Raw genomic sequence first — 13598 nt, 5'->3', positions numbered from 1 at the left:
AGAAAAAATTGTTTATATCAGTGTGCTAAAATTTGTTTCAGCCCTCTACATAACAAAATGGGCATCTTAAGAATCTCCCTTATTCTTTACCAAAAAGCAAGTATCTCTCTTATTTGAAAAAAAAAAAAAAAAAAAAAAAAAAAAACTCTTTTCTTTTTAATTTATGAAATTCTCTCTTTTTCCTTAAATTTTCGTTTGTTCCAAATTAGTGATTTACATGAACGTCATTGCATATCACGGGATTCAAATTTTAATATTCCGTACTTCATTCCCTCCTTATAAAATTGGAGAAGCATTCCCTGTCCGGAATGTGACTCCTATACCTGCATATGAGTCAATCAATGCCTTCCATTTTGCTCAATCCATGGAAGCTAGTGTGGAAGCTAAGCTACGACAAAAAAAAATTCTTCCAAATTAATAATAGATTCTCAAAGTTAAAAAAATAAAAAAAAATTGACAATATTTTCAGTTCGTCACCCCCAAAATCTGGCATCATCTGGTTGGTTGGGAACTTGGGTCCTTGCGGATCGAGAGCATGCAGCCGTTTCCTACCAACCATGAAGCATGGCACCTCAGGGGGTTGGTGGCTGTGAGCCTGTGAGTGGGACTTGAATAGTTGGATGAACAATACCTCTCTCTCTCAGATTATAATTATTTCTATTTTTTAACCCTAATTAAGTTGCTCTCTTCAAGTGCTAGAGGACAAGCTCAAGTTGTTTACCCAAAAAAAAAAAAAAAAAAAAAAAAAAAGGAGAAAGATCAAGTTCTTTGTTGGTGTAAAAACAGACTGCAACAGCCCTAATACTACCCTACTACTCCCTTGAAGGGTATGTTGAAGGATAATGATTGAAAAAAAAAAAAGTTTAAAAATAAAAAGGTAAAAGAAATTTTTTTGAAAAATCAATATTTTGTGAAATGAGTTGTAAAAGTTGGTTGATTTAGAGATCTCTTATCTATTAGCTGAAAAAAATTGGATCTTAAACTTGATGAAATACCAATAAAATATTTTAACTCAAGGGTTTTGTTGGCTATGATGATGAATCTAAAAACCATATGGGTAGAAGGGGATTCTGAGGTAATGATTTTGTGTATTAAGAATGGTAATATTTCATGGTGTTTTCGTCAAAGCTGGCTTTTCTACAAAGGATATTTAGACCGAAATCATGGAGAATTGCTCATATTTATCATGAAGCAAACTCGGTTGCTGATGGGTTAGCAAAGTATGCGGGTGCAACGAGATCTTCAATGACTTGGTCAGTGCTTCCTCGGTTTGCTCTAGAGAATATCAGTTGGGATGCTCAAGATCGTCCGAGATACAGATTTAATTGATATTTCATTTTTATCTCTTTTGTTGTTATGTTGATTTAGGTTGTTATTCTACTCACGGCCACGCCGAAGGTAGACAATAGTCTGAATTTCTATTTTTTTTTTCTTCTTTGGTTCCCCTATACTACATTCATTCTTTTTAATATTATTCTTTGCTGACCTTTAGCAAAAATAAAAAGGGTTTTGTTGAAGGATACTAAAAAGGTTTCGAGTTTTCAGACCATATTGGACAATTCAAACTAGAACTTTAAGACACTAGGAGAGAATTACACAAGTATATGAAAGCGTCAAAGCCTTGAACAAGCCAATCATTTTTTTTTTTTTGCTAGAAATCAGTAAAATGAAAATAAAAATAAAAAAATACAAGATTAAAGAACAATATAAACAAGAAATTACTTCAACCTTCCACCTTCGGCATTGCAATCAATATAGGGAAGAAGCAACCAGAAAGGCATCAACTAAATCTATATCTAGAATGTTGCATTTTTTTTTTCAAATAATATAAAAAATGATAAAATCAGGTGTAAGACTTATTGAACTTTACAACATGCTTGGCAAGCACATCTACCAATGAATTAGCCTCTCAGAAACAATGGGAGAATATGATTGTATAGAATTTAGGAAACTTAACAAATGGCCCCACTGATGTAAGAAATTCCGAAGAATATTACATAGATAAAAAAATTCCACCAAAGCCTTTGAATCATATTCGATCCATAATCGGTGAATTCCTTTTTCCTTTGCAAGATGAATTCCACTCAAATGGTAGAAGAAACTGGCAATATGATCACCATCAAAGGAATGCAGTACCCCACCTGCCCCTGCATATATATCAACATTAAGCTTTGTCCAATTTGGGGAGGGGGGGGGGCGCACGCAAAGAAACTCCACTATACATTAGGGGGAGTAACTGATGGCATTAATTAAGCCCTCTGAGATAATCAGCTCCTCAGCCAACCAATCTTATAAGGAGAAATCAAAGATTCCTCTTAGATATCTTTCATGATAGTCTTCACAATAAAATCCACATTTCTATAAACATTATCAGATATCCTTTCATTGTGTTCATGTCATATTTGTTAAGGAATCAGAATTGATATCGCCACCAAATCTCCTTCAAATGCCTTCTTTTTCCACAATGAGTACAATTCATCAATGGAATCAAATTCCAGCCATAAAAGATTGAAAAATGTTAGAACTTTGTTCCAAATTTCGGTTGAAACTTGAAAGAAGGTGGTGTATAAAAATATGCAAAGCACTTTCACAATCATTATGGCATAGCACACATCTTGAGACCAAGGAAACTCGATGCTTAATTTCCATATCTACTAACCCATACAATAGATATGTCACTCACTAAGATGTAATAGTTGGGAAAGGTAGCACTATGAAAACATAAGTCTACCAATTCTACATATTTTCTATTATTATTATTATTATTATTATTATTATTATTATTATTATTATTATTATTTCTAAAGAACTACCTAAGAAGACTTTACCCACGCACACCAGAGGTGTAAGGGAAAATGATAGGGAGGAGGGAGGGGGGGGGGGAAGGGATGCACTAAAAACACACTCACAAGCTCACATGATAGGAGTCGATCCACTAACCTCCTAGCGCGTGTTCTTCAAACAAAAGTTTATGCTAGTGCCCTAGGCACTTGATCCACCAACTCTACATACTCACCTCCTATTTTACGTGAGCTTTAAATTGTTATTATTATTTTTTTTTATTCATATTGTTTGTAACCTAAGTATAACAAGGTAGAGAATCTCAAATATCACATTACAAATTTTTTTATGATTGTTACATAATCATATGTACTAATAACAATTGGGCATATAATAATGAGATTTTAGGTGGGATTGTTTTGTTATTATTTTCTTGAGATTTAGTAGAGATTTTTTTTTTCTTACTTGAGATTTAGAAACAGGAAATAATTCTATTCAATTCTTATCAGTCTTACCCCAATTAAATGAGGTTGGTTACATAGATTCTCTTTTGTCAGTAAACTCTATTCAAAGCCACACTTATTAATGGTTCTATGTTATGCATATTCTTCCTCACCACACCCTAGGTTAATTTTTGGCGTTCCCATTACTCTTTCAGTTCCCCCAATCTAAGTCATACTATTTCTTGCCAAAGCATTCAAAAGTTTCTATTCTGTGTTCCTAACGCCTTAAAAAGACTTTTTCTAAAGTTACCATATATATTAGAAATACTTCTGAATCATCCTTTATATGTCCATTCCTTATTATTATTTTATATGTCCATTCCTTATTATTATTTTTTCTAGTTCTATCTTCTATGTATTGTTTGTCTTGTTTCTTTACTATCAAACATTTAGATCCACATATCATTATTGGCCATATAATTATCTGCTAGATCAAACACCAAGAAAATATGAAAATAAATAGACAAAAGATCTGCACGACATAGAGATTTAACGAGGTTCACACACCAGGGTGGTGTGTTACGTCTTCGGGTGAAGAAGAAAATGTTTCACTATGCAGAAGAGATATTACACCTAAGCGGCGGCGAGAAAACTCGCCCTGAAACTAGCTCGAAAAACCCCACAAAATACAATGACTTTTTCAACAAGACAATAGTACATTATATACTCCAAACCTTGGGTCGACCCATTGGGTCATAGTCGATCTAGTTGAACCATAGACCCATTGCCTAGCCACTCACCCATGACTACCCTCCTCATTCGTTGGATATGGATGGGGATTTCTTCAATTACTGCTCAGTGCTTACGGATGCGTGTGGTCTTTAATTATGTTTGTTGTCAAAGGCAGCTTAGCTTAGCTTTCCTTGAGACCTAACACAGACAACATACACCTTCTCTTTAGGTGGCTAACACTTGGTTTGGGAGGGTGGGGAACTCAGTCACTGCTTATCACTACTCACCGAACTTAACAAATCAGAATAGAGACCTAAACAACTAAACCCAGAAAAGGAGAGTAGCTGATGAGATACTTTTGACTCATTAAGAAGACATCCATATGCCCTTATTTAGATAAGGAAATGATCAAAAGAACATACTCCTCATCTACTACTTTTCTTAGCCCAACCAAGAACCTCAAAGTTAGGTGTTGAAAAAGCCAGCTATCAGGAAGAAAAGATCAAAGAAGAGCCCAAACACGGCCTTCCTGGCTAGCTCTCATATGACTCCTTCAGAGCCAGAGAGGTTTATGTTTGGTGCTTGAAAGGGAGAAAATGGATAAGGAAATATGGTCTTTGTTTCTCCAAGTGGGTAGGTGAAATTAATTCCACACCAAACACCTCCACCGACCGGGATGAAAACCCTACCAAGCCTTGCAGAGATGGGTCTTAAACCCCTACGAAAGGGGACAAACCCAAAAAGGGGGGGAGGGAGGGAAGAAACAAGCCAAAGAAGGAAGGGATTCAATGAAAAAAGGTGGGGAGGGAAAAAAACAAACAAAGAAGGGAGGGAGGGATATAAAAAAAAAGGAGTGGGGGAGAAACAATAAAAATGAGAATGATACAAAAAAAAGGGGGAGGGGGGATAGAAAAGAGGAAGGTCCCAAGAATATGCTTAATCTAAGGGGGTGGAGAGAAGAGAGGAAGGTCCCACAAAGAAGCCAAGAACCGATTTTTATTTGTATATGAGCAAACAACAAAATTGTGAAGAATTTTATTCCTCACGTCAAAAGTAATAGCATCCCTAATCTGCTCCAGTAAATGAGAATTGGTAGTCCATCTTCTTTTGTTCATTTTCCATTAAATATGATATAATGTTGCACTAAATGCCAACTTTCCAAGATGATCACAAAAAATTAAAAGCATTTAAAATCCATTTTCATTCTCTTTCAAATGGAAGAATAATTCTAGGACTCGACCAAAGCTTGCGAAGAATACTTCCTCAAACCAACTTAGAGAAAGGACAATAAAAAAATAAGCGCTCAAGACTTTCCAAGGAATTCCAATATGGGCAACAATTATGGACAAAAATATTCCTATGCATAAGAAATTCTTAAGTGGGAAGACAATTGTCTTTCCTTTGCGCCTCCCTTTTATATCTTTCTTCTTTAATTTAATTTGATAATGGCATCTTGGTACATGGTTGGTGGCTTAAGCTTCTTCCTTTATTTTCTCTTTCCTACACTAAGGGTCCCCCACCCCTTGTAAATGAACCACCTAATGTAGCCCTAGTTACAGCACTGGTGCCTACATATATTTTTAAATTATTTCTTTAATTTTTTAATTAAAGAATTAAAAAATATATATTTTGAACAAGTCAATTGACTGCCAATATAATCAACAAGGGGAAGTGTTGTGTGGTGCCTTAGCATACGCAAGGTTTAATGGGAGCGTATGAAGAAATATCCATAGAAAAGTTATTTTTATTTTCATGAGACGTGGGCTGATCATTTCACCCTCAAGTGTTGGGCGGAGACCCACACTCTCCTTCCCCAACAGAAAACCTTTTCTCAATTAATAAAATGCACCATGCGGTGGGTAGAATATACAGTTAAAAGGGCATAGAAAAATGAAATGTGATCTATTGGAGAAAAACTGTTTATATCAGAGGGTTAAAATTTGCTTTAGCCCCTCCGCATAACAAAATGGGCATCTTAAGAATCTCTCTTATTCTTTACCAAAAAGCAAGTATCTCTCTTATTCGAAGAAATATTTTTTTTCACTCTTTTCCCTTAAATTTTTGTTTACATTGTCTCCATTTTGTTTGTTCCAAATTAGTGATTTAAATGAATGTCATTGCATGTCACGAGATTCAAATTTTAATATTCCGTTCCTCATTCCCTCCTTATAAAATTGGAGAAGCATTCTCCATCCGGAATGTGGCTCCTATACTTGCATATGAGCCAATCAATGCCTTCCATTTTACTCAATCCATGAAGAATAAGGATGTCATAAGGAGGATGAGAAAAGAGGAAGCATGGGTGCTAGTGTGGAAGCTAAGCTACGACAAAAAAATTTCTTCCAAATTAATAATAGATTCTTATAGTTAAAAAAAAAGGGGGGGGGGGGTTGGTGGCTGTGAGTGCGACTTGAACAGTTGGATGAACAACACCTCTCTCTCTCTCACACACAGATATAATTAGTTTTATTTTTTTTAACTCTAATTAAGTTGCACTCTTCAAGTGCTAGAGAATTACTCAAGTGTATGAAAGCGTTAAAGCCTTGAACAAGCCAATTATCTCTTTTTTTTTTTCTTGTGCTAAAAATCAGCAAAATGGAATTAAGAATAAAAAGAATACAAGATTAAAGCATAAAACAAACAAGAAATTACTTCAATCCTCTACCTTCGGCATTGCAATCAGCATAAGGAAGAAGTAACAAGAAAGATATCAACTAAATCTATATCTAGGACGCTGCATTTTCTCTCAAATAATATAAAAAACGATAAAATCAGGCATAATATCTCAATTCTCAGACTAATTGAACTTTACAACATGCTTTGCAAGCACATCTATCATTGAATTAGCCTCTCGGAAATAATGGGAGAATACGATTATATCGAATTTTGAAAACTTAACAAATGATCCCACTCATGTAAGAAATTCCGAAGAATTTTACATAGAGAAAAACATTCCAACAAAGCCTTTGAATCATATTTGATCCATAATCGATGAATTCCTTTTTCCTTTGCAAGAAGAATACTCAAATAGTAGAAGAAAAAACTGACAATATGATCACCATCAAAGGAACGCAGTACCCCACCAGCCCCTGCATATCTAGGGTTCCCGAACAACCAAATGTCAACATTAAGCTTTGTCCAATTTGAGAGGGGCCGCACGCAAAGAAACTCTACTATACATTGGGGGGAGTGACTAATGACTTTAATACTAAGGCCTTTGAGATAATCAGCCCTCAGCCAACCAATCTTAGAAGGAGAAATCAAAGATGCCTCTTTATATATCTTTCATGATAGTCTTCACAATAAAATCCACATTTCTATAAGCATTATCAGATATCCTTTTATTGTGTTCATGTCATATTTGTTAAGGAATCAGAATTGGTATCGCCACCAAATCTCCTTCAAATGCCTTCTTTTTCCACAATAAGCACAACTCATCAATGGAATCAAATTCCACCCATAAAAGATTGAAAAATCTTAGAATTTTGTTCCAAATTTCTGTTGAAACTTGAAAGAAGTTGGTGTATAAATTAAAAATATGCAAAGCACTTTCACAATCATTATGGCATAGCACACATCTTGAGACCAAGGAAACTTGATGCTTAGTTTCCATATCTACTAAAGCATACAATAGATATATCACTTACTAAGATGTATTAGCTGGAAAGGTAGCACTATGAAAACACAAGTCTGCCAATTCTACATATTTTCTATTATTATTATTATTATTATTATTATTATTATTATTATTATTATTATTTTTAAAGAACAATCTAAGGAGACTTTGCTCACGCACACAGAGGGGTAAGGGATATTGATAGAGAGAGAAGGTAGCGATGCAGTAAAAAGACATTCACAAACCCACATGATAGGAGTCAATCCACTAACCTCCTAGCACATGTTCTTCAAACAAAAAGTTCATGCTATTGCCCCAAGCAATAGACCCAATTCTACATACTCACCACCTCCCTATTTTATGTGGGCTTTAAATTGTTATTTTTTTTTTTTATTTATTTATATTATTTGGAACCTAAATATAACAAGGTAGAGAATCTCAAAATATCACATTACAAAATATTTTATGATTGTTACATAATCATATGTACTAAGAACAATTTTGGGCATATAATAATGAGATTTTAGGTGGGATTGTTTTGTTATTATTTTCTTGAGATTTAGAAACAGGAAATAACTTTATTCATTAATTGATAATAAAGAACAAAAATAACATTTTTTCCCTTCTTCAAATAAAAAGAGGGGGGATTAAAAGGTTGATGGAACAACCATCCCGAAAGAGATAGAGTTATAGAGGATTGCAGATTGAAAAGATTTAGATGGTTTGGTATCTTTGGATCAATTTTGTATTATATTTGAAGATCTTATTAACTTTTAATTAAAGTTTCCTATTGTTTGATTTACATTTCTTTGAAATAATAGAAAGAAAAAAAAATTCTTCTTTCCGAGACCATTAGAGAAAATTTTCTTTTGTTACTTTCCTTTTTTTTTTTTTTTTTTTTTTTTTTTTTAAATTTTTTCCAAGGGTTATTTGGAAGCCAAGCCTCAACAATAAGTTAACTTGGGTTGTTGACTTCTTGTGATATGTGCAGAGGATCGTTCCCCATTCTTACCAGGAAAATCCCGTCCCATTGTCTATGACATTACTTGAAAAAAATATGATGAGTAGGGGAGCATAATTAATTTATGCTAATTAGTTATCCTAATACGGCCTTAGGAATGGAACACATGGGAAACAGCAGGGAAATAAGTAGGAAATGTTGGGGAATTTCCCAGAAACCTACTTCATCTCTTATCAGTTCCACGTTTCATTTCACTGTTTGGTTAGGTCTTTCTCGTGTTTTCCCTATCATTTCTTTTTGTATTTTCTTTGGAGGCTATATGTTCTCGCGGACCATAACCTCCTACAATAATATTACATTATTCATTAGATGTAGGCCCTCACACCCAAAGGTGGCCTCCACAATCTTTGGATAGTGTGAAATTATTGCATTCGAGTCTCTTATATCCTATTGTAAGAGCTTTTAATTTTCAGGAGCTACTTGTCTTCGGTCTCCTGTCTTTGTCCATTGCTTCAAAAATTGAAATTAGATTAATTTGAATTGAATGATTTGGATCAGAATTGATTTTTTTTTTTTGTACAGATTGAAGGAAATTAAGTGATTATTTTAAAAAGAAAAAAAAAAAAAAAGTGAGGAAGATGAGTAAATTCAATTATGCTATTAAGTTTGTCTCGAATTCTTGACCCGTTTTGAAGAATGATACGCTTCAACATATTTTGGTGGTGACTTGAATGGAAAATTTTCTGAGATCTATGATGGAAGCAGAGGGGCTGGATCGACCCGTGACTTTAAGTATATAATGTATGATCGTCTTGTTGAGCAAGTCATTGAAATTTAACGGTTTTTCAAGCCAGGGTTTTAGGGTGAATTTTCTTGCCGATGTTTGGGTGTAATCTCTTTTCTATATTCTATCAGAAAAAAAAAAGTAATATCTTTTCTACATAATGAAACATTTTTTTCTTAGCCTGAGGATGTAGACGTAACACTTCACATCGGGGTATGAATCTCGTTAAATCTCTGTATGTTGTGCGATCTGTTTTGATTTATTTTTGAATTTCTTGGTGTTTGCGATAACATATGCACATAAATTAGATTAAAACATTTGATAATGACCTAATGATTATTTCTAATTACTGAATTAATTAATGACCAAATGACCTAATGACGTCATGAGGTTGTCCTCGTGGGCTCTATCAATTCTTTTCTCTTCTCTTCCGAACTTCCCACACTCTCACCAACCACTTTCCCGTCTCCTTCCAAATTTTGACGGGTATAAGTTAGAAAAGAAAATCTGAGTCAGGATGCGACCTAATACGTCTGACGTGTTCCCATCTGTTCACACATGGCAACATACCCACCTTCCAACTTCATAGAATCCTACGGCACTGAAACGTTTTCAGCAACCCGTTTTCGTCCCCACCCAGCACTCTCCTCCGGGGTTGCTCCCTCTATTTAAAGGACGTCACACACCTCAACTAGACTCAGGAAGTTCAATTAAAACTCCACAATTTCCCTCTTTCTCTCTCTCTCTCTCCTTTTCTTTATAGTGTTTGTGAAACACAGTTCAAATATAAGAAGATCGAATTCTCTGTGTTGAGATTCAAGAAGAAGAAAAAGAAGAAATGGAATTCGCAAACAAGAACAGTAATGGCCATGTCTCAATCTGCCTCGAAGACCCTTTGAATTGGGGAATGGCAGCAAAGTCTCTCAAGGGAAGCCACCTCGATGAGGTGAAGTGCATGGTGGCTGAGTACCGTAAGCCAATCGTTAGACTCGGCGGTGAGACACTCACCATCGCTCAGGTGGCGGCGATTGCCGCACAGGATGGTTCCGATGGTGGCGTAACGGTGGAGCTCTCGGAGTCAGCGAGGGCTGGAGTTAATGCGAGCAGCGATTGGGTTAGGGAGAGCATGAACAAAGGCACGGACAGCTATGGTGTTACTACTGGGTTTGGTGCTACTTCACATAGGAGAACCAAACAAGGAGGTGCCCTTCAGAAGGAGCTCATCAGGTCTGGAAAATAATTTCTATAAATTCCAAACCATATTTTATTTTTCCAATCATTTCAAGTCTCTCCTTAAGATTAAAGAAAACCAAAAGTTGTGAAAATGAGAGCTGGGTCGGGTTAGGGACTTTGGGTTGACCAGTTTTGTACACTTTGCCTCCTCTTTTTTTTTTTTTTAATTGAATTTCCTTTTGGAAAAAGAGGGACAAACAGAAAGAAAGAAGAACAATTTTATTTGTCAATTTTACGAATATTAGATGAATCATAATACTCAATTATGATACAAGTTGTCCAGTTCGATTGGTCCGTATAATACCAATTAATATGTTTCTAGGGACCCATGTTACCCACCCGCCCACACCCACAAGAAGGGGTGGTCCTTAATTGGGTGTGTGTGTCAGCATCATATATGGCCAAAATCTCCTGTCCACAGAGATTTATTTCCCTTAAAATAAATAATTAAGTTGGTAGATACTTAGATTAGATATGGTCGGTGGATTGACATATGAAATGGGCAATACCCAATTGCCCTAGTTGTCTTCCCGGGTCAGGCTTTCTGTTTTGGTGAGTTATGCTTATGCATAAGAATAATCAAAATAATAAAATAAATAAATAAAGTAATATTTATGAACCATTCGAGTACCCTATGCCTCTTCAAATAAAATTTTCATAATTATTTATATTTATAACCTAGACCACGTAGAAGTAGATTATCATTTCCAATGTATTTGCACATACAGCAGTTTAGTTATTATGCATCGACGATTTACCAATTTATTGTGGAATATGATGATCAGGTTCTTGAATGCGGGAATCTTTGGGAATGGGACAGAATCCAGCCACACGTTGCCACACTCAGCCACAAGGGCAGCCATGCTGGTGAGGATCAACACCCTACTCCAAGGCTATTCCGGTATCCGATTCGAGATCTTAGAAGCCATCACAAAACTCCTAAACAACAACATCACTCCATGCCTGCCACTGCGTGGGACTATCACTGCCTCTGGAGATCTCGTCCCTTTATCTTACATCGCAGGCCTCATAACAGGTCGCCCTAACTCAAAGGCAAGGGGTCCAGATGGGGAATGGCTCGATGCTGCCGAGGCCTTCCGTGCCGCTGGAATCGACTGTGGATTCTTCGAGTTGGAGCCCAAGGAGGGTTTGGCCATGGTCAATGGAACCGCAGTGGGGTCCGGCATGGCATCGATGGTCCTCTTCGAAGCTAACATCCTGGCCGTCCTTGCATCTGTTTTGTCAGCAATCTTTGCGGAGGTGATGCAAGGCAAACCGGAGTTTACGGACCATCTGACACACAAACTAAAGCATCACCCAGGTCAGATCGAGTCAGCGGCAATCATGGAACACATCTTGGACGGTAGCGCCTATGTTAGAGCAGCAAGAAAGCTACACGAGATGGATCCCTTGCAAAAGCCCAAGCAAGATCGTTACGCACTCCGTACATCTCCTCAGTGGTTGGGCCCACTGATCGAAGTGATCAGAACGTCTACGAAGTCCATCGAACGGGAGATCAACTCCGTGAACGACAACCCTCTGATCGACGTGTCAAGAAACAAGGCCCTCCACGGTGGCAACTTCCAAGGGACCCCGATTGGTGTATCCATGGACAATACCCGCTTGGCCATCGGTTCCATCGGAAAACTCATGTTCGCCCAATTCTCCGAACTGGTCAACGATTTCTACAACAATGGTCTTCCCTCTAATCTCTCCGGTGGCCGGAACCCTAGTTTGGATTACGGCTTCAAGGGCGCCGAGATCGCCATGGCCTCTTACTGCTCAGAGCTACAATTCTTAGCCAACCCAGTGACCAACCACGTCCAGAGCGCAGAGCAGCACAACCAAGACGTGAACTCCTTGGGTCTCATCTCTTCCCGGAAGACAGCCGAAGCAGTGGAGGTCTTGAAGCTCATGTCATCCACATTCTTGGTTGCTCTGTGTCAAGCCGTAGACCTGAGACACTTGGAGGAGAACTTGAAACAGACAGTGAAGAACACGGTGAGCCAAGTGGCAAAGAAGGTTCTCACCATGGGAGTAAACGGGGAGCTTCACCCATCAAGATTCTCCGAAAAGGATCTACTCAAGGTGGTGGATCGGGAGCAGTTGTTCGCCTACATCGACGACCCATGCAGTGCCACTTACCCACTCATGCAGAAGCTGAGGCAGGTACTGGTGGAGCACGCGCTGAGCAACGGCGAGAATGAGAAGAACGCGGGGACTTCCATCTTCCAGAAGATTAGTGCGTTCGAGGAGGTATTGAAGGCTGTTTTGCCGAAAGAAGTGGAAGCGGTAAGGAGCGCGGTGGAGAGCGGGAAAGCGGCAATCCCGAACCAGATCGAGGAGTGCAGATCGTACCCACTTTACAAGTTTGTGAGGGAGGAGTTGGAGACTGGATTGCTTACAGGAGAAAAGGTTAGGTCGCCCGGAGAGGATTTCGATAAGGTGTTTACGGCGATGTGTCAGGGGAAGATGATCGATCCTCTACTCCATTGCCTCAAGGAATGGAACGGAGCTCCTCTTCCAATTTGCTAGTCGTTCTTCCCTTTTATATTGATTTTGAGGAACATTTTTATTTTTCTCTTATTTTCTTCCTCTTTTGGTAAGAAAGATATATTAAGGCCCCAAAATAGGGGGAAAGCAAGTATTACAACCATCAAGTAACTTCTTTTAATGGGTATTATTGTTGACCTACAAGTTTATGTAAGCCTATGCAATTGAAAAGAAGGATATATGGAGAGCAAATAATTTCTACTATATGAGATTTTTTTTTTTTCCAAACAAGATGAGGACATAAAGGCGTTTAATGTAACAACATGTAAGCCTACTTACCATTTGGTTATATAACCTGAAGCACTCAAATGGACTGATAGACAAGCTCTTTTAAATTTTAATGGGGGCAACAGATCGTTACTTGTTCATGTGGCCTCAACATCAGTACGTTCGGGGCCAATGAGAGTATGCATAGGGGCACATATATGAATGAGATTTTTTTGTGTGAGGCTATTCTGTAGTGTGACATGGCGTCCGACGCACATTCGATGGTTG

General features: G+C 37.4%; 1 protein-coding gene across 1 annotated transcript; it reads left to right on the top strand.

Moving 5' to 3' along the window:
• The first annotated feature begins 10021 nt into the window (after positions 1–10021).
• LOC122058157 (phenylalanine ammonia-lyase-like) lies at positions 10022–13307 on the top strand. Its single transcript, XM_042620676.1, has 2 exons — positions 10022–10544; positions 11336–13307. The coding sequence occupies exons 1-2, from the start codon at positions 10156–10158 to the stop codon at positions 13083–13085; spliced, it is 2139 nt and encodes a 712-aa protein (XP_042476610.1). The 5' UTR covers positions 10022–10155; the 3' UTR covers positions 13086–13307.
• The last annotated feature ends 291 nt before the right edge of the window (positions 13308–13598 follow it).

Source organism: Macadamia integrifolia, chromosome 12 (genome assembly GCF_013358625.1).
Source record: "Macadamia integrifolia cultivar HAES 741 chromosome 12, SCU_Mint_v3, whole genome shotgun sequence".
In the NCBI taxonomy this organism is placed as follows: Eukaryota; Viridiplantae; Streptophyta; class Magnoliopsida; order Proteales; family Proteaceae; genus Macadamia; species Macadamia integrifolia.
The sequence above is the reverse complement of the archived record's forward strand: the minus strand, read 5'-3'. Positions and strand labels throughout refer to the sequence as shown.

Coding starts and splice junctions, on each gene's coding strand:
- LOC122058157 (XM_042620676.1), top strand. CDS start 10,156: ATGGAATTCGCAAACAAGAACAGTAATGGCCATGTCTCAATCTGCCTC. Junction 10,545..11,335: donor CTTCAGAAGGAGCTCATCAG/GTCTGGAAAATA, acceptor TATGATGATCAG/GTTCTTGAATGCGGGAATCT.